The sequence below is a fragment of the Diabrotica virgifera genome, chromosome 1, assembly GCF_917563875.1.
Source record: "Diabrotica virgifera virgifera chromosome 1, PGI_DIABVI_V3a".
Lineage (NCBI taxonomy): Eukaryota > Metazoa > Arthropoda > Insecta > Coleoptera > Chrysomelidae > Diabrotica > Diabrotica virgifera.
This window is the reverse complement of record NC_065443.1, coordinates 102,137,266-102,158,275: the sequence shown is the minus strand read 5'-3', so window position 1 is coordinate 102,158,275 and position 21,010 is coordinate 102,137,266. Positions and strand designations below refer to the sequence as shown.

Genomic DNA, 21,010 nt, shown 5'->3' with positions numbered 1-21,010 from the left:
CTGGAATATAAAGGTACTTTACTCTTCAACGAAATTCATATTTTTGACATAACTCGTATAAAATTGATAAAATTTGATATCTGATGCTTGAGTTTTAGATTTTTGACGATCCAGAGCATTTTATGAAGAATAACTTTTTTTCGTAAAATTGATAATAAAAAAGTTTTCCATGTGGTTCCTAACTACGCAGACATACTGACATACTGTATAAGAGCTTTTCTGTATAAGAATTTTCAAATTGCAATGCCATATTCGGATTCAGCATAATCAAAAACAAAATAGAAACATATTTGATCAAAGTTAAATGATGAATTTAACGATATTTTTAAAATTATTTATACAAAACAATTGTTATTGTTTAAACAATTAATAAACAATTAGCGGCCAAATCTGCGAGTAGAACTTTTTACTTTAACAAGTATATAAACTAACAAAAAAAGTTTTAGAAAAATATAAGCTTGTTTGAATTTTTCCGAAGCAATGCATGTTTTCGTTCTAATTGCACTCTCCTAACCGGTAATCATATCGAGAATCGTATTTCTCAGTAGGTAGGTATTTTGTATAGGTATTCCGATATAACAACGACCTTCGCCGATTTCTTTAGGGGATAAAAATGATTTGATAACTGTGATTACTTTTGTTACTTTTGTATTTGTGTACCGGTAATCTTATCGAAAATCGTATTTCTCAGTAGGTAGGTATTTTGTATAGGTATTCCGATATAACAACGACCTTCACCGATATGTTTTTACTCGCTGGGATACGATTGGTAGAAAGTAATCAAGTATACTGGTTGTAGATACAATAGTCGTTACTCGCTCTCATACGATTGGTACGAAGTAACGAAGTAATCAAAGTAGGTAGATACAATAGTCGTTACTCGCTCTGATACGATTGGTACGAAGTAATCAGAGTAATCAAAGTATACTCCGGTCAACTTACGCATCCGAGGCTACAAAAATTACCATCAAGCTGAAAATTGGCAGGATTGTTAAAAATACCATCATAAATAAAATCTAAAAAGGCCTCATAAATCCGACCCCTGCTAAAAATTTTACGCGGGGTCAAAGGTCACCAAATATGGTTTTTAGCGATTTTCAGCAAAACGGTAAGTTTTATGGTAAAATTAGTACTAACAAAAAATGTAGATTAGATAATTATCTATAAAAAATGCCTTATTACTTTTTTTCCTGGGAGCCACCGTTTTTGAGATATAACGATTCAAAAAGTGGTAATCGTCATAATATGCGCACACGTTTCCACACCACCTTTGAGGTAGTGTACTTAGCGCGTTTTCTTAACGTGGTTTCCCCAGTAGGCCTATTCCACGGATCTGTTATGATTTTGTTTAATTTAAAGCTATTTAATAATTGGTATTGGCAAGGGTTAAACATGATTAAACTTTATATAAAGCGGTATAAATTAAAAAAAGGGAAATTTATCAAACTGGTTCATAATTTTCTAATACTTCTGCTTCCCTTGTTCTTCTTCTCATTGTTCTTCTTCCTCTTCTTCATCTTCTAGTTCTTCTTCTTGTTCTTCTTCTTGTTCTTCTTCTTCTTGTTCATCCTGGGTGCAAGTAAATTGTCCCAATAATGACACATCGCATGGCTCCTCGATAGAATCAAATGAATCCTCAATTGTTGGTGATTCAACATTGGAGCACGACCGGTTTTGACAATTAGTGCATGCTACCGAACAAAACAGTCCAACTTTTTTGCAACCACATTTAGCGCTACATCCCTTTTTACAGTTGCAAAAAATTGTGTTCAGGAGTTTTTCCGACGCAGGGGGGAGTAAAGTTTGAATTTGTTCTAATGAACTGTCGACTAATTTCCATCCCCACTCTTTTGGATCTAGCTGATAACCAAGCCACACTTGAACTTGGTAATATACCCGAAAAAGATGTTGATGAGCAGCCGCTGATGTTGGAGGAAGACAAGATAACTGCACTTGTTTTTTGTTTCGAGTACTTTTAAAAAAACATGCATATCGAAACTTATCTAAGCACGTAGTTTTCTTAGGCGCTCCATACGTAGAGAGAGAAGAGATGGCCATTTTTTTTTCATGCTCTTCATTACATTCCTGGCCGCAAAATAAGCATTGTTTTTTAAAACAAAAAACTGGTTCACTTACACGTGCTCTAGTAAGAGGAGGACTTTTGGTCGATGTACTGGCTTCTTGTTTTTCATACTTTTAATAGCTGCAGCAATAGAACACTTTCGAGTATAACTTTTACGACACTCTACATATATGGTCACAGATTTCTGCTGTTTAAGAAATTCTAAAAATCCATCAGCTCTTTCAGTACTTGCATTGATTAATGTTTTTATACCACGTTCAACGGTAACAATTTCACCTTCAGTTAAAATTTTAGCGCAAATAAAACAATATTCTGACATTTTTGTTATAACAATGAAAATAACACGAAATACACGATAAAAAATATAGGTTTAACATGTATTTTCACTCCGGAGTAGTACTCAAGACTAATTAATACCTCGAGGGTGTCATCTACCTGAAGGATTTCGCCACCCAGGAAAATTACGGTGTAATTTGCATAAGTATTTATTAGTACTTAGCAATAAACATTTTGCCTAGAAAGTTGTCTTTCATTATTATGTTCAAACCCTTCTGAGAAGAGAATAGGTAGGGTGATTAGATTAGCTGACGAACGTGTTTATTGCGACAAAACCCATCTTTGCAAATTGAACTAAGGCGCATAAATAATAAGAATTATTATAAGTTAATACTTTGTCATTTGTTGTATTTTGTTGTGTATTTTTGTTGGTATTAAGCCGTAAAATTCAAATAATTCTTATTATTTTCGCGTTACATTCACTTTGTAAAGATTTTTTTGTTGGCACTGTAATATAATACAGCTTATGGATTGCATCCCTCGGTAGACCGCAAGCTGTATAGTAGAAACATTATCATATTTATAATCTTATATTATTATGTGTAATATAAGTTAAGTTGACCGTAGAATATTATGTTTACTTGTATTACAGCTTCAGTGATGTATATACCTGGTGTACTAATACATATATTATGATGACGATTAGAAGTCTTTCAACTCTTTGAATCGTTGTATCTCAAAAACAGTACCTCTTAGGAAAAAAACTATTAAGATATTTTTTATAGATAATTATCTAATCTACATTTTTTGTTAGAGCTAATTTTACGATAAAACTTACCGTTTCGCTGAAAATCGCTAAAAACCATATTTGGTGACCTTTGACCCCGCGTAAATTTTTTAGCAGGGGTCGGATTTATGAGGACTTTTTAGATTTCATTTATGAATGGTATTTTGAACAATCCTGCCAATTTTCAGCTTGATGGTAATTATTGTAGCCTCACTCCTATTTTTGAGTCTAACCAGACCGGTCTATAATCAAAGTAGATAACAATAGTCGTTACTCGCTCTGATACGATTGGTACGAAGTAACGAAGTAATCAGAGTAATCAAGGTAATCAAAGTTACTTTCGGTATTCGTAAGTAACGAGTACTTTGTAACGAATAGATACTTTTTCAACATCTCTACAGGATAGAGACCGATGGAAGGAGTTGGGAGAAGGCTATGTCCAAACATGGACGATAGAAGGCTAAGAAGAAGAAGAAGAAGAAGAAGACAGGTATTTCGCTGGAGAATTTAGACATCCATCATTTTTGTTTTCCTATTAACTCTCTTTTTGTGAAAATGTATCGAAAAGTGTTACTCCTCTTAAAAACTAAACTAATGCCTATATTTTGCTAGTGTTAATAACAAATTTTATCTGTCAGCTCAAAAACTACATTGAAAGAAATATTTATGTAAAGTGTGCAAGGAGAACAAGATCGAACCCAATCCAATGAATATTACCAAATATCAGGATGTACTATTTTGAGTGGCCAACCGTGTATAAGTGACTGCAAGGTAATAATTAGTAAAACAACAGAAGTTGCGTGTCCTGAAGATTGAAGCGGAACGAAAACAATAGATCAAATAGTGGTTTTTAATAGCTGTAAAAGAGTTGAAAATTGACTAATATTATTTTTTTCTACTTCAGAAAAGATATTTTTGACAATAAGGAGACCTAGTGGAAATCAAATGAAGTCTACGAAGATATAAAAGAAACGAGAAAGCTACATCAAGTTACGTAAGAAAATATGTCTGGGAAGGATCTTCAACTTTATGTAGATTACCTAAGCGGAAAAAAATTAGCTGCAGTAAAGCTAAAGCTGAAGCAACTTGATGAAAATGGGTATAGCTAATACAATCTTTTTGAAATTTTGGTTTCACATAATCCAGTGACGAGTTCTGATGTCCACCGCAAAATCTTTTTTTTGGTGTCTGTAAAAATTTGCCACCGTTGGCTTATTTTCGAATATTTTTCCATGAAAATGTTTTTGAATATTCTGTTTATTCTGTTTATTTAATTTAAAAATAAAATAAGTGTACAATAGTCTAGGCGCCAGAGGGGTCGCCGTGTCCTTTTCAATTCTGATGGACAAACTCAACGGTTTCTTATGGATTTTTGGCTGCTGATTACGAATTTCGAGGATGGATTTCGATCCGAGTGGTCAAACAATTGTTATAAACAATTTAATTGTTTATAAATTGTTTATAAGGTTTTGGCTCATAAACTAAAAGAAATAAAAAAATATTTCAATTAAAATTTGTTCCTTAATAAAAAACGAAGAAAAAAACGTTCACTACACTTAAATCCAACAATTAGAACTCAAGATATTGTAACATTAGTGCACAATGCAAATTGCAAAATAAGTATTTTTCGAAGCTTTATCGATCATAACTCGGCTCCTACACATGCAAATGAGCCTTAGAAGGTCTCATTTTAAAGCTTAATTAATAGGTTCCAAACAAAGTTTGTTAACGTACTTTAACTTCATTTGTTATAAAGTTACACCCGTTTGAAGTTATAATTTTCTTAAAAAAAATGTATATTAATGTGTTTGTAAGGGTTTCAAGCAAATATGCATTATAAACATTTATACTTTAATTAACAATAATGATAGAAAAACTCAAAAGGAACAATTTGAGCTTATGAAAATGTTCCTAAGTTTATTTTTGACTAAGATATCGATATTTTAATGGCGCAAGATCGGCTCACAGTCAAGTAAGTATTTTTCGACGTTTTATCGATCGTAGCTTGGCTTCTACGCATGCAAATGAGCCAATATATGATATCCATATAAAAATGGATCCAGTTCTTTTGCAGCATTATCGTTGCATATAAAACGAGCATTTGACTCACAATGTAATGTGGCGGCATACACACAATTGGCGTGCCTTGATAATGCTACAAAAGAACTAGATCCACTTTATATGGATATCATATAGATTATAGATAATTAGACTCTGAAGCCCCAAAAAGTTTTAGTTTTACTGGCTACAAGAACAGAGTTAGTACCACCATGGAACTGTAAAAATTGCTCTAATGTGCAATAAGCACAAAAACTGCTATGCAGATGTAAAAAAGCTGAGATTCCCTGCATATCTCGATGCAGATGCATGAAAGAAAATGTTTGTAAAAATAGTATTAATAAATAATTTCAACTTACCTACTTTTTAGTTATATTTCTGAAGTATTGGTTTTTAATGTTTTTTTTTTCTCATTTAGTACAAAAAATAGAAGAGAAAGTAAATAGAATTAAAGGTGATACGAGGTACAATATGATGATTTAATTATAAGAATTATATGATAAGATTGTATTAGAATCTTCAAAAATGAAAAATGAAGATATCGTATATATACGTAGAAATTATAATTTGTATAATTATAATTTTCTATCATAATTGTTAATTAAAGTATAAATGTTTATAGCTCATATTTGCTTGAAACCCTTATAAACAAATTAATGTACATTTTTTTAAAGAAAATTATAATTTCAAACGAGTACAACTTTAAAACAAATGAAAATAAAGTAATTTAACAAACTTTGCTTGGAAGCCTATTAATTAAGCTTTAAAATGAGACCTAAGCTGACTTCTAAGCCCCATTTGAATGCGTAGAAGCCTAGTTACGATCGATAAAGCTTTTGCAAGCAATTTGTATTGTGTACTTATTTTACAATACATATCTTGAGTTCTAATTGTTGGATTTTTAGTAAACGTTTTTTTCTTCGTTTTTTATTAAGGAACAAATTTTATTTGAAATATTTTTTTATCTCTTAGTCTATTTTATAAACAATTAAATTGTTTATACCAATTTTTTTACCACTCGGATCGAAATCCACCCTCGAAATTCGTAATCAGCAGCCAAAAATCCATAAGAAACCGTTGAGTTTGTTTATCAGAATTAAAAAGGACACGATGACCTCTATTTGGCGCCTAGAATTGTTTCAAAAAAATTACAAAAATGTGCTTGAAATGTTGATTTCAAACCATACCACTCCCCTTACGCGAAGCAGGGAATCCTCAAATTAATTCAAGCTAAACTGCAGCTGAAACATTTTTTAGTTCATTGTTTAAAATTGGATTGATAGGAACAATAGGATTCGCTTTGTTAACTTTTTGTTAAAAATGTGTTAAATTTTTAAGTAATTATTTCACAGTGTCACATGTAAAACGTGGTCGATTTTTGAGTAAATAAATCACATGTTCTTATTACTCATAGTAATAAGTCATGTACAATTAGTAACTTTGCGCAGTCTTGTACTAAAAGTAACTTTACGCAATCTTCATTGTTTAATTCTAAACGGGCCATTTCGATTCTATGACTTTGCAAAAGTGATAATAACCACAAATAATGACAATCATGACATCTTCATACATACATGGCTTGGTAGAATAAAGCAATAAATATCTTATTCTTAACATTGAACCACAATAATTATAAATATGCAAAAGTAATAACGTTAAGGTATAGAAAACCCTAGTACTATTTGAAAGACAATTGATTTCATTATTCATTAAAATTATAAAATACAGGGTGTTTCATTTAAAATTATTGATTAACCGTGTCTTGAAGTTTAAAGATATGGCGTATTATTTGTGAACACCCTGCAGTTAGAAATTCGATTTCAATGTAAATTTCTAAAAGAACGTTACCTTCTCTTTGTGTGCAAAGGTTTTCAAGACATTCATTAACCCGTCTGAAAAATACGTTTTCTCGATGTCTGCAAAGTCGGCCTCTGGCAACGATAACGTCTTCATTCGATTCAAATTTCTGCCCGGCAAGTGACTCTTTAAGTTTAGAAACAGAAAGAAGTCGCTCGGAGCCAAATCTGGAGAATATGATGGATGGGCAACCAGTTTGGCCGTGGCGGCGGCGAAGGTGAGAGCCGGTGCGTTGTTATAGTGGAAGAACACTTTTTTCTTCGTCAAATAGCGCCGATTTTTCTGAGATTTGACGTCGAATATGTGACCGTTTTGGCCTTCTCCAGGTATTCGATGTAAAACACGTCTTTTGAATCCGAATCCCATATTACTTTTCCTGCCGATAGGACATTCTTCGCCTTCTTCGGAGCACGTTTGCCGAGCGAAGTCCACTGTTTAGACTGTTCCTTGGTCTCTGGTATGTACCAGTGGATCCATGTTTCGTCGATTGAAAGTTCTTTCTGGTACATCCTTAATCTGCGACTTTTACAATTTATAAGACCGCAGACGACGAATATAGAAAACAAAAAGGATTCCTTGCAATCACATTCCATTTTCATTCGTCTCGGAAAAGGGCAGAAGAGGAACTTTCTGGTACTCAAATCTAAGTAGAGATAGAAAAGTAAAAGATGGTTTTGCTTGTTTTTGATTCAGAGGGATGCACAATCGCTGGACAGCTGTTTCCACCATTTCAGGCGTTGTTAACAGCTCTAGCGTGCACTCCTCCGAATCGAAAAACAGCTCAACCATCAATTTAAGGGCAATTTGAAAGATCATTCAAATTCCCATTGGGACGCGATCCAGCGACATCTCTTAACAAATTGAAGAGTGTCAGATGCAGAATTCACCATTAAAATGGTAAATAGTTATTTAAATCTGAGACTTTTCGTGTTGAAAGTTCTTTCTAGTACATCCTTAATCTGCGACTTTTACAATTTATAAGACCGCAGACGACGAATATAGAAAACAAAAAGGATTCCTTGCAATCACAGTCCGTTTTCATTCGTCTCGGAAAAGGACCGAAGAGGAACTTTCTAGTACTCAAATCTGAGTAAAGATAGAAAAGTAAAAGATGGTTTTGCTTGTTTTTGATTCAGAGGGATGCACAATCGCTGGACAGCTGTTTCCACCATTTCAGGCTTTTTCAACAGCGCTAACGTGCACTCCTCTGAATCAAACGCAGTCAACGCGAAAACACTGTGACAGTGACATACAGAATAAGCCAAATAAAAACGGAACATAAGCAGTTAATACAGTGTATCGGAACTACGTTTGAAATAGTCTACCAATATAAAAGTTTGACAAACATAAATCATAGCAACTCAACTACCTGTCTCCTTTTAGGCTACGGCTACGACCAGACAAGCGACAATTTACGGCGCCATAAGAGCAGTAAAATGAAGCGCGAAAATGGGTCCTGGTAAGAAGGATCTGAGTCCAAATTTGTAGCTCATCTAACCACAACAACGACCGAAACACTGTATTTACATCTCGCGACACGCCGTAATTTACATCCCCATCTGGTCATGCTTTTTACGGCCGCTTCATTTTACTGCTCTTACGGCGCTGTAACAGCAGTAAAATGAAGTGGCAGTAACTGCAGTAAAAAACATGGCCAGACGGGGATGTAAATTACGGCGTGTCGCGAGATGTAAATATCATGTTTTGGTCGTGGTTGTGGAGTTGCTATGATTTATGTGTGTCAAACTTTTATATTGGTCGACTATTTCAAACGTAGTTCCGATAAACTGTATTAACTGCATATGTTCCGTTTTTATTTGGCTTATTCTGTATATGTTTAAAATTTACACGTTTGTTAAGATATCTCGAGATAGAAAAAAGGTATCGACATGCGGTTTTCGCTATTCTGTTGCTAATTTGATCGAATTTTGTAATACAGAATTAAAAATGCATACTTGTATTTAATATTTTCCAAAGAAAACTAGATTTCTAAAAATAATTAAATAACGCTTCCTAGCTGGCATATTACTTAATAGGCTGTTTCGAAATTATAACTCTTACATTGACGAAAAAGTGCTGTTTTTCAACAAGACCAAGTTTGCAAAATTCGATTTAGCAGAACCAGACTTACAGCCATTTTTTCATAACAGGTTCCCACTCACCCCCACCTCTTATTTGCAAAAGTAGACTTAAACTTGTGAAATCGGATTTCCAGTGCCCTTTCGTTAGGCAAATTTTGTAAAATCTTGATTTTTTAATTTTTGATATTCAATTACGCCCATTCTTAACACCTCTCAAATGATGTGCCACTCGCCTACACTACACGTGCTATTCCCCCCTCAATACAAATTGAAATGTTTTTTTTATTTTGAAAACACTCTTGGTTTCTGAGTTACTGGGGTGGGGGTCAAATTTTCGTTGGAAGTTTACTTCGAACTCACAGTATTTCGATAAAAAAATTGTGTGTTTATGCTACGTACATATAATACAATATTGTGTTTGAATATAATTTTTTAACATCCAATTTATATATTTTTATAATGTTAATAATTTTGTTATCTTTTCAGAGTACGGCATGCAAGCGATGGAAAAAATTCCATTAAAAAATGAACCGTCATCCGAAACCACACATTCAACAAAACTCCATCAGACGCCCGACGTATGTTTCGTCTGCGGAAACCGAAATCAACCTTATATTTATTATTTGAACACCAGACCAGTGCAAGACAAGCCGAAAGAACCTTACTTTCCGTTCCTGGAATCCCACGAACCTCCCGTCGGACATATATCCAAAAACGAATATTCAGTTCCTGCTTGTTACCTCTGCTATAAATTGCTGCTGGAACAATGGGATGCTCACGAGATGACCTCTAGGCCGCACGCTGAGCGGCTGTATTGGCTGAAAAGAGTAGACAACGGTCCGTATACTGGAGCAGATATGGGAATGCAAGGGGAATACGCCGCCCACGTCCTAGGTTTAAACAACGAAGGCATGCCGGCCATACCTCCGCCCCAAAGAAGCGTTGCTGTAAAGGAAGAAGTTAAACCCAAAGTCAGCGTAAAACCATCACCGGTAAGTTAATCATTGCTCCTTCTTCTTAATGTGCCTATCCGTGACGAATGTTGGCGATCATCATGACAATCTTTATCTTATCTGCAGCAGCGCGGACAAGCCGCACAGATGTGTTCGTGGTGGGTTACGGAAACAATTAACTTAAATTAAAATAAGTGTAAAACAACGAACAGTAATATATTTATTTATTTTTGGTTAAAAAAGGCGTGCTTATATCTCTTAAGAGGGTTTGTTATTGTTTGGGCCCAGCGAGGGTTGTATGACCGACCGATGCCTGCTGGGGTTGTGTATCGACTGGCTGGCTAAACTCAAACCACATGTCTGTGGTTTTACGTTGAAGACTAATTTATCGACATCAAAAGGCTGGCCCTTTATCTGGTGTTTTAAAAGCTGAAAACACTTCTGTAGTTTTAAGAAGCGTCCTCGAATTCATTTAAAAAGTGATTTATTGACATAAGGTCTGATAAGGTAACTATTTAATGGGAATTTGTTTCCCAGAAAAAAAAAACATTAATTTTATACAATCTGGTTTTGTATTTTAGGAGCGAAACACATGTGAAATTTAAATGACCCATATTATTTTCGTTTATAAAAGAAAGTTAATATTTAAAATTAGCAATTAAAAAAAATAATAAATGAAGCGTGTCGCTATAGATGTGTTGAACCAGGTTCTGAGGTTCTTTAACCAGGATGTTCTTCTTCTTCCGGGACCTTGCTTTCCAAATATTTTTCTTTCTAGGAGGGAATATCTGGATTCATTTCTAACTTTCCAGATTTGCTGGTGGTCAGTACTTCTCGGTTTTTCTTCATTGTTCTGAGGACCTCCTCATTTGTGACCCGGTCAGTCCACGGGATTCTAAGAATTCTACGATATAGCCACATCTTAAATGCTTACAATTTTCTACACATATATTCGTTCAGGGTCCATGATTCAACACCATAAAAAAGGACAGAGAAGGAGTAGACATCCGGTTGAAGGTGGATCTAGCTTTTTCGATGCTCACTCTTATCTCTTGGTTGTTTGTCCATCCTTACTTTATTAGGGTGCCGAGGTAGTTGTACTGTGTCACTCTTTCTACAGGGATTTAGTTGATGTAGAGTTGGCCTTCTGTTATCTTTTTCTTGCTAATGATCAAAAGCTTTATTTTCTTTACATTTATATTGAGTCCATAATGTTTACTGTAATATGTGATTTTGTTCATAAAGACTAGGTTTTCTAGGTTGTCCTCAAATACTATGGTGTCATCTGAGTCTTATGTTATTTAGCCGGTACCCGTTTAATGGAATACCTTTACGATTATGACTTAATGATTTGTAATTTTACATCGTTGGAAGTGAAATAATGTACAAAACTATGAGAAGGGGCTAAGATCCTCATCATCATCATCAGTGATACTAACTACCCCAGATAATTGAAATAATATTGAAGAATAATATTTCAATCAACCATGATAGTTATCGTCTACCCTAGACTAGCTCAATCTCCCAAGTTGTGAGTCCACCTTGTCCTAGTCCTAATCAAAAACATGAACAATGAAAATCCAGAATGGAGCAAATAAAACAGTTATTTAACTAATCATGTTTATTTTTCATAGAAGACAAATTAATGTATTAAAAGATAATATACAAGACCTTGCCGAAACTTAACAGATCAGAGATTATACTTATTTGATGGCACTTGGTATCTGTCTGCGGGTTCTTGGTGTCTTGCTGTTGTTTCTACACTGGCTCTGGCGACGTGGATGTTCTGGCCACCAGACCTAAAGGTGTTGGTCGGTTATTGTTTCTTTGTTGCGGTTATCGCTGCATCGCCGGTGACATTGGGGGTCCAGTTGTAGGAAGTCCTCCCGGTGAAGGGGTTGTTCGGTGTAGTTTATTATTTGTCCAGAAAACTAGAATACATAGAACTATATGAGACACCAAGAAAAAATGAAAGATATCCTTGCCATTCTATTCAAGAAATAATCCAGAAATGTTGCAGAAAGGCAAGGTTAAACAAAATTAATAGTAATAATTAACATTAGTAGTTAAATAGTTGTGGATCACTACATGCATATGAAGATAATAGATATATAATGTGAACTTTATGAAAGAACCACCTTGAAGTATGAAAATAAAAAGTATAATGTTAGGTTAGGTAGGAACATAAAAAGATTACGGATCTAAGCTTAGAAAAATGTGTACAGTTATGTTTAAACACTTACTCCAAATAAGAACGTCTGTTTGAAAATGTGGCTACGAGGCCAGACATTGCCTTAAGTAGATTTTAAAATTAAAAGAAAACATATTCATCCATTTTGACAAGAGGAACACTTGACAGACTTCGTGAGTGGGGGCTTAAAACTTGAAACGAGAAACGACAGTGGGATGTCATTGTCATGAACCACAGAACGATTGAATAAGAATGTTCTATGCTGAGATTGAACAGGAATGTTGAGATATTCCTATAAATAACGAAAGAGGGCGCCAACCAATTTTTAACGGGGAAAACAGGTAAAACAAATAGAAGATTATTATTAATGAATTAATAAAGAAGATAGAATAAAATAATTATTTAAAAATAAAATAGCAAAGATGTGACGTTTGTAACGTTATAAGCGTTTATAAATAAGCTGCTAAATATAATTATTAAACTATCGGTTCAAACGTATCCATTAATGATTATATTTTTATTTTTTTATTATCTTAGGTACAGTTATAAACATTATTTTCTTTTTCCATATTTATGCTAGATAAAATGTGTGAGAATTATGCCCGATTTCACCAACGATACCTAAATATTTAAGAATTACCTAAGTGGGTTTAGGTACTTCCTAACTCTAAAACGGATTTCACCATATGATAAGAATTGCCTAAACCGCTTAAGCATTACCTTACGTTAGGATACGGTTTTTGATCTCCCTAAATTTTAGGTATTACTTATCGTTGACAGACAGGTTATATTTTTACAAATTTTGACTAATGTACTTGTGACGTTTGTCAATAATTTGCTTCTTGCCTTAATTTTTCTGTTATTCTGTAATATTAGATATATTAGTTTTCATTTTATATTATCTTTAAAAATATCTAAAAGTGTGTCATTAAAAATTAATAAAAAACTAAGTAATTTTCAACATATTATTTATTTTAAAATTATGTCATTAATGACAATTCAACTAACTTTAATTTTTCGTCATATGTGAAACTTACAACTCTTTTATTTTCCTCCATTTCACTGTACATATAAACTTAACAAAACAAATAGCATAAAAAACTTAGCAAACTTAATTCACAAATAACTAACCACTAAATAAAATAACTATAACAGTACAAAACTGAATAAAATCAACTTGGCAAATAAACAATAATGACAAATAATCGAAAAAGTAAGGTAAGTAAATTATATTAATAACTAAATTAATGTCATCTTATTCTTCTTTTTATTTATCAAAAATAGTTCAAACGTACCCGAATCAATACCTAGGAAAGAATTTCCTAGATAAGCAGTTCTTTTAGTTATGAAACGCTATTGTTCTTAAGTATTGACTTAGGAAGTTCCTATCGATAAGAATTACTTAATAAGGCAACTGTTTAGGTATCGTTGGTGAAATCGGGCATTATTGTCAGGTGGACGGAGTTCGTTTCTTTTCTGTTTGAGTCTCGATAAGTTCTTTCAGGTGATTGAGAAATCATGAGATATCTATAGAGAAGTGAGGTAGAGGTAGCGAGGTAGAGGTAGTGACTAGTGATGCTTTGTAGATAGACCAGTAAGGATCTGTGAAAAACGTCTATTTTTGGATGTGAAAGGTGGCATTCGGATTTTGCAGATAAAGTTAGGTGACACCTTCAGTAATAATAATTGACTTATGCTCCTTCTCAAATATGCCCGGAACATTAATAAAAAAATTAAAATATTTAAAAATTTCGAAAAACGTCGATTTTTTTCTGCTTTCTTTGCTTATAACTTTAAAACGATTCGTTTTGGAACAAAGTCGTAGAGAAATAAAATAAAGATAATTGAATTTTGTATGATATACGACTGGTCAAAAATGTCTTAACGTATTACCTTTTCTGCAATATAGCAATAAATACAAAATAAGGGGGCAAAATACGCCTGTTGTTATTCAATGTTTTTAACCACTTTGGTGGCACTTAGAACCTTAGTAATTCGCTTAGGAAATTCTTTGTAACATACTTACACCGTGTACCAAATATTAAAATCGACCTAATAGATTTTGCATAATAAATTTGCAATCTAAATGTTTTTAAAAAAGTTCAAATTTTTTAAAATCTTTCTGAACAAAAAGTAGACCATTTAGAAGTTGCCTAATTTTTTTACATTTAAAGAGGTGCTCTACCTATCTAATACACTTTACAGAATTAAAATCGGATTATTTAAGGGGCCTCAGCAATGTTTTAAACTTATAAAGAAATTTTTTGGCTTATAAACAAATAGCTTTGTTTAATAATAAAAATAATAATTTTTAGCAATGCAAATAATTAAAACCGGTATAATTTTACTTGAATTTTCAAATGCCGTCAGCAGAATTGCTATTTTATTTTTTAGTCAATAGTTATTCGCGTTCAAAAATTGCAATTTTTCGAATTTTTGAAAGTTTCACTGCGTTTATCTCGAAAACTATGCATCCTACGACAAAACTTGTAAGAACATTTTTTGCTTAGAATTACCCAAGAAGTACAAAAAAATGTTTTATTTTGCGAAAAATCGATGTTATGTAATTCCTCAAGTTCTTTGTTTATAACAATCTTATCGACATCCGGATCAACTGTTACCCAAAAAAATCGTGTTCTACGGGTCAAAAAATACATAAAAATCTTGGGTAAGTCCATCTAAATAAAGGAGCCCGTAGCACCCCCTCCTGGCCACAGGACTAATTTGTTTATAAGCCAAAAAATTGTTTATAACTTTAAAACATTGCTGAGGCTGCTTAAACAATCCGATTTCAATTCTGTAAAGTGCATTAGATAGGTGGAGTGCTTCTTTATATGTAAATAAATTGACAAATCTTTGTATAATCTAGTTTTTGTTGTGCAAGATTTTAAAAAATTTTAATTTTTTAAAAAAAGTTTAGATTGCAAAATTATTATTCAAAATCTAGTAAGTCAATTGTAATGAAATTTGGTGTACGGTTTTAGCACATTACAAAAATTTTCTAAGCGAATTAGGAAGGTTCCAAGTGTAACCTAAGTGATGGAAAATCATTGAATAAGGACAGGTTTGTTTTGCCCCCTTATTTTATATTTATTGCTATTTTGCAGCAAGGGTGATAAATTAAGACATTTTTAACCAATCGCATCTGATAGAAAATTTAATTATCTTTGTTTTATTCCTATACGACTTTGTTCCAAAATGAATCGTTTTAAAGTTATAAGCAAAAAAAGTAGAAAAAAAAACGAAATTTTTTGAAATTTTTAAATATTTTATTTTTTTTATTAATGTTCCGGGCATATTTGAGAAGGAGCATAAATCAATTATTATTAGCGAAGTTATCACCTTACTTTATCCGCAAAAATCTGAATGCCACCTCTCACATCCACCTAAAAACAGATCCTTACTGGTCTAAGAGTGCGTGAGACGCATACTGTAAATCGAGTGAGGCGCTAAGTTAGCCGCGTACTATGGAGCTTGTGCGACGCTTATAAAAGGCTCCGATATTTAACCCTTTAACGTCGGGCACCGCATGTGGGTGGATTGTGATTGCGCGCAGCGGTCAAATACCTCCTGGGGTACTGAAATTTACCTTTAAGAGGGTTGCTGTGATTGCGCGCAACGGAAGGATTAAGGCAGGTAAACAAAACGGTATATTGTGATTGCGCGCAGCGGCCAAATACCCGAAAGTTATGATTAACTATTTAGTGGGAAATAAGCCACAATTAAATTGAAAAAATAATTTTATTAACGTTTCGATGCCCAAATCGGGTTTCGTTGTCAAAATACAAAATACTATTAAAATAAACAAAAATGTTGTTGCTAAGTAAAAAAATTCTTCTAATAATTTATTTAATCTGACTCATTTATATTGGTAATTCAGACGTATATTATACATTTTAAAGTAGAAGACTTTAAAATGATATCGCCAATATTTATGAGTTAGTACAAATTTTATATTTTAGTATTACTTATTGTAGATCTAGGTATTATTATTATTGACAGAATTTGGTATTAGTTTTTTGAAAGTAAATTAAATGTAAGACCAAATACTTACGATGTCGGGATAGTATCACGAGGTTTTTTAATGGTTTTCCCTCGTGATTTACTATGGAATCTCTAACGCGAGAATTTACTGTCATCGTTGCATTTGTTTGTCTTTTTAAAGACAGATCACATGCTATGATTTTTTTGTGACGGATATTCTTGAGTTGGGATTGATTTCATGTAATCGAATGAACTATCTTTTAATAAAGCGTCCCAGGAACGCAACTCATAAATATTGGCGATATCATTTTAAAGTCTTCTACTTTAAAATGTATAATATACGTCTGAATTGCCAATGTAAATGAGTCAGATTAAATAAATTATTAGAAGAATTTTTTTACTTAGCAACAACATTTTTGTTTATTTTAATAGTATTTTGTATTTTGACAACGAAACCCGATTTGGGCTTCGAAACGTTAATAAAATTATTTTTTCAATTTAATTGTGGCTTATTTCCCACTAAATACTTAATCATAAAAATGCCACAAGGAAATAGCTTCAGAACAACACCCGAAAGTTAGGTTTGGACCGAAGGGTTAGGTCTTCCTCCTTTGAAAATTGTACTGTATAATATATAATATATATAATATATTAATTTTTTAATTAATTAATCAATATTATAATAGGGTATCCTCGTCTAATAAAGATTTCATAGATATACCTGTTATTTTATTCATTCTTTCAAGTACCTAAACCTAATACATTTACATTACATTGGTTATTTTTGTATCACAAATAAAATAAATATTTAACTTTAAAGAGACACACAGTATTTAATACGTATTATACCTTCATATTAAAAAATGTTTTATTTGTTTATGATCATATTAAACTGTAAAAATTATACATCAAAGTATCACAAAGTATTTTTATCACAACTATTTCAATGTAGTATTCACTTGTTATTATCTTAATTTTTTTAAATTAGCAAAATTTCCGTTCATAACGAATAAGAAGTAAATAAAACTTTCGTTTACTATAATTTACGACTTTGCGCGCAATCACAGCATACCTTTTTAAAGACGTGCGCGCAATTGCACCATTGGCTTAGACACCCTGTTGAGAACCCTGACCGCTGCGCGCAATTGCAGTCTGCCCCCGCATATACGGGAGACGCATATATTCACTTGCATCAAAATGGACTTCAGAGCGGGAAACGTTATATTCATTTTTGTAAATAATTAATAAAATATTTATCTTGTGTGCTTGTTTATTCAATTTTACACTAACGAACTTGTTTACCACAAAAGTCGGGAAACGCATAGAGGCGCGGAAGTGTTAAAGGGAAGCGCAAGGTCTAAAAACCCCGTATATGGGGCACTGCACGTTTAAAAATTTCCGTCACGAAGATTTTAGACCGACAATATTAATATTATATTTTGTATTTTTTTTTTGTCAAAATTATACCTACTGTATTTTGCAATATTTTTAAAATTTCTTGTCATTGACTCCCATTGTCATTTCAGTAGACCGACTGCCATTTCGTAGACCACTTGCAAGGTTTCATCGACCCCTTTGTGTCGATATAGAATTTTCACTTTGGGAATCACTGCTCTAGAAGTTTCCTTACCCCTCCTAAACCCACACTGTTCTAAGTGCAACCTATTAGTAGAAAGAAATGGGTATTTTATTATAGATAACATATATTATTAGTTAAATGCTAGTTATTAACATTGATAATGGTATTTAAGAAATTCCATAAGTAGCTATCATCTGCATTAACCGACCCCCACCTGGCCTGTAACATCAACAATCAACATATTATTACTAATCTGTCTAATCTTGAAAAATCATTATGATCCAATTACTAAAAGCGTGTTTGAAAAACTTTGTTCCCAAATTTCCTTTTAAACTGATTTAAACGCCGGTAAAAATTTTCCAAATCAACAATAACCAAAAACAAAACTATTTATTATAGTTGCCTCGAAGTGTATTGGACATGTAGGCCAGTAAATGACAGTTTTTTAGTGTAATTTTTCTCGTCACGAAATTTCCTCGAATAACTCAAAAAGTAAGTATTTTATCGAAAAAATATTCTTAACAAAAATGTAGTTTATAAAAAAATGGAGTACTTATAGACGGAGAGGCAGCGCTGAAAAATCTATTTGAATTTACTAAAGCTAGATTTTTCACAGTTGATTACTGTGAGTGTGTAGAGAAACATACTGCGGTCGGTCAAGCGAAACGTAGAACAGGGGTTACTGAGGGGGTATTAAAGTTGCTTTCCTACGAAGGTAATTATTTCCATTTACTAAGGCTGAAAAGCAGTACACACATTCTAAATTAAATATAAATAAAAGTTATTATAGTCGGTCAGCTGTATGACCGGACAGAGCCGGTCGGTCGGCACCAATAGTCGATTGAGGAAATGAAGCATTTTGGCTCGCAATTTTTTCATCCAGCATGGATTTACTTGAAATTTTCACAGAAGTTAAGGAATAGTCCAAGGATCATTTTCTATATCATGTCGCTATCATAGGCTAAAACCTTGGGGGTGGTTGCCACCCCATCTCGGGGGGTGGGAATTTTTTATTACATTTTAACCATGTAATTCGATGGAAAATGTGATTCCAAGAAAAAAATGTTTTTTACATTTTCTTCGTAAAACTAATATTTTTTGAGTTATTCGCGCTTGAAAAAAACAGTTTTTCGACGAAAAAATCGACTTTTTTAGAGGGTTTTTTGAGAATACCTCGAAAAATATTCTATATATTTTTGGCGATAAAAAGTTTCTTCAAAAATAGTTCTGTAGGATTTTTAAAGAGCTATAAGACTGTAAATTAAATTCCGTAAGATCTCTTAGTTTTTAATTGGGGCGGGTTTAAAGGGCTCGAACAAGGGGGTGTTTGCTGGTAAATAGAGGTTTTAAACAGCTATATCTGGCTAACTATTCACTGTGATGAAAATCTATGTACAGGGTAATTTTAGTCATTAAAAAAGCTATAATTTAGTTGTTTACAATTTTTTTCGGATCTTCAGTATTTTCGGAGATATTTTGAAGTAAAAGGTGAACATTACCAAATTGCAAAAAATCAATTTTTCTTTAAACTCCAATTTTTCCAAAATTAGGCATTTTAAATGTGTCAAACTCCTTGAGTGTATTGATAATATAAATATAAAAGGAACTGCAGAAAGGTGAAGACGAATTTTGAATTAGGAATGTAGTTAGGGGGTTGTTTTCACTGATTTTTTCGTAGAGAAAAGCAGGTACCGACATTTTTTTGATTATAAGTCGCTTAATTTTCATGCTAAAAACTTTTTAATTTTTTTTGAAAGGTCTAATTGTATACTTGAAAAAAGATTATTTAAGGTTTCCTCGAAAAATGCAAATTTTTCCCATTATTTGGCTTTGAATATTTCAAATTATGCATTTGACGAAAAAAGCTAACTTTAACATGCCGTATCTCGGTTTGTATTAGTCTTAAAGATATTATAGGAAAAGAATTTGGTTTGTGTTACTAAAAGATACAATTTTGATATCTATAATTTTTTTGATTAAATGCATATTTTTCGAGGTATTCTCAAAAAACCCTCTAAAAAAGTCGATTTTTTCGTCGAAAAACTGTTATTTTCAAGCGCGAATAACTCGAAAAATATTAGTTTTACGAAGAAAATGTAAAAAACATTTTTTTCTTAGAATCATTTTTTCCATCGAATTGCATGGTTAAAATGTAATAAAAAATTCCCACCCCCGAGATGGAGTGGCAACCACCCCCAAGGTTTTAGCGTATGATAGCGGCATGATATATAAAATGATCCTTGGACTATTCGCTACCTTCTGGGAAAATTTCAAGTAAATCCATGCTGGACGAAAAATTTGCAAGCCAAAATGCTTTATTTCCTCAATCGACTATTGGGGCCGACCGACCGGCTCTGTCCCGTCATACAGCTGACCGACCATAATAACTTTTATTTATATTTAATTTAGAATGTGTGTACTGATTTTCAGCCTTAGTAAATGGAAACAATTACCTTCGTAGGAAAACAACTTTGATACCCCCTCAGTAACCCCTGTTCTACGTTTCGCTTGACCGACCGCAGTATGTTTCTCTACACACTCACAGTAATCAACTGTGAAAAATCTAGCTTTAGTAAATTCAAATAGATTTTTCAGCGCTGCCTCTTGGTCTATTACGAACTCTGTACAGCTAATAGCAGCAGAGTTGTAGCTCATGAAAAGTAGGTTCTCATTCGTCAAATTTTAAATCGAATATTTCAACGTGAAATAATAAAAAAAATAAGCACTTTTCGGGGAAAACTTATCAAAACTTTTTTAAAGTGTTTAAAATAAGTTTTTTTTTCTAAAAGTTTCTAGCATCAAAACTAAGCAAGTTACTCCCAAAATAAAGTTGGTCCCTTTCTTTGGTAAAAAAAAAATCGTGAAAATCACCCCATATTTTAAAGTAAATTTTTTTTTGAAATTTTGAAAAAAATGCCTTTTTTTCAAAATAACTTCAGTTCAGAAAAAGTATCAGTGATACGAAAAATATCGAAAAGCAAAAAAATGTAAGTTTTGCTTTTCTGAATATTTTTAATTTTGTTTTTGTGTAATACAAAAATTGGTTAAGATATGGCTGTTTAAAGTTTGCATTTGCATACACTCGTGATTAGTGACTCTTTCGAGCCCTTTCAACTACAACCCTTTTAAAAATAAGCACTTTGAACCGGTAAAACTTACAA

General features: G+C 32.8%; 1 protein-coding gene across 1 annotated transcript in view; it reads left to right on the top strand.

Annotated features, from left to right (window-relative positions):
- The window catches only part of LOC114333210 (uncharacterized), a 197,859-nt gene that overhangs the window by 34,228 nt on the left and 142,621 nt on the right, over positions 1-21,010 (top strand). Inside the window, exon 2 of the mRNA XM_050660558.1 lies at positions 9,629-10,134. Coding sequence (XP_050516515.1) covers positions 9,637-10,134 — 498 coding nt within the window. The 5' untranslated portion in view covers positions 9,629-9,636. The remainder of the gene's footprint in view (positions 1-9,628; positions 10,135-21,010) is intronic.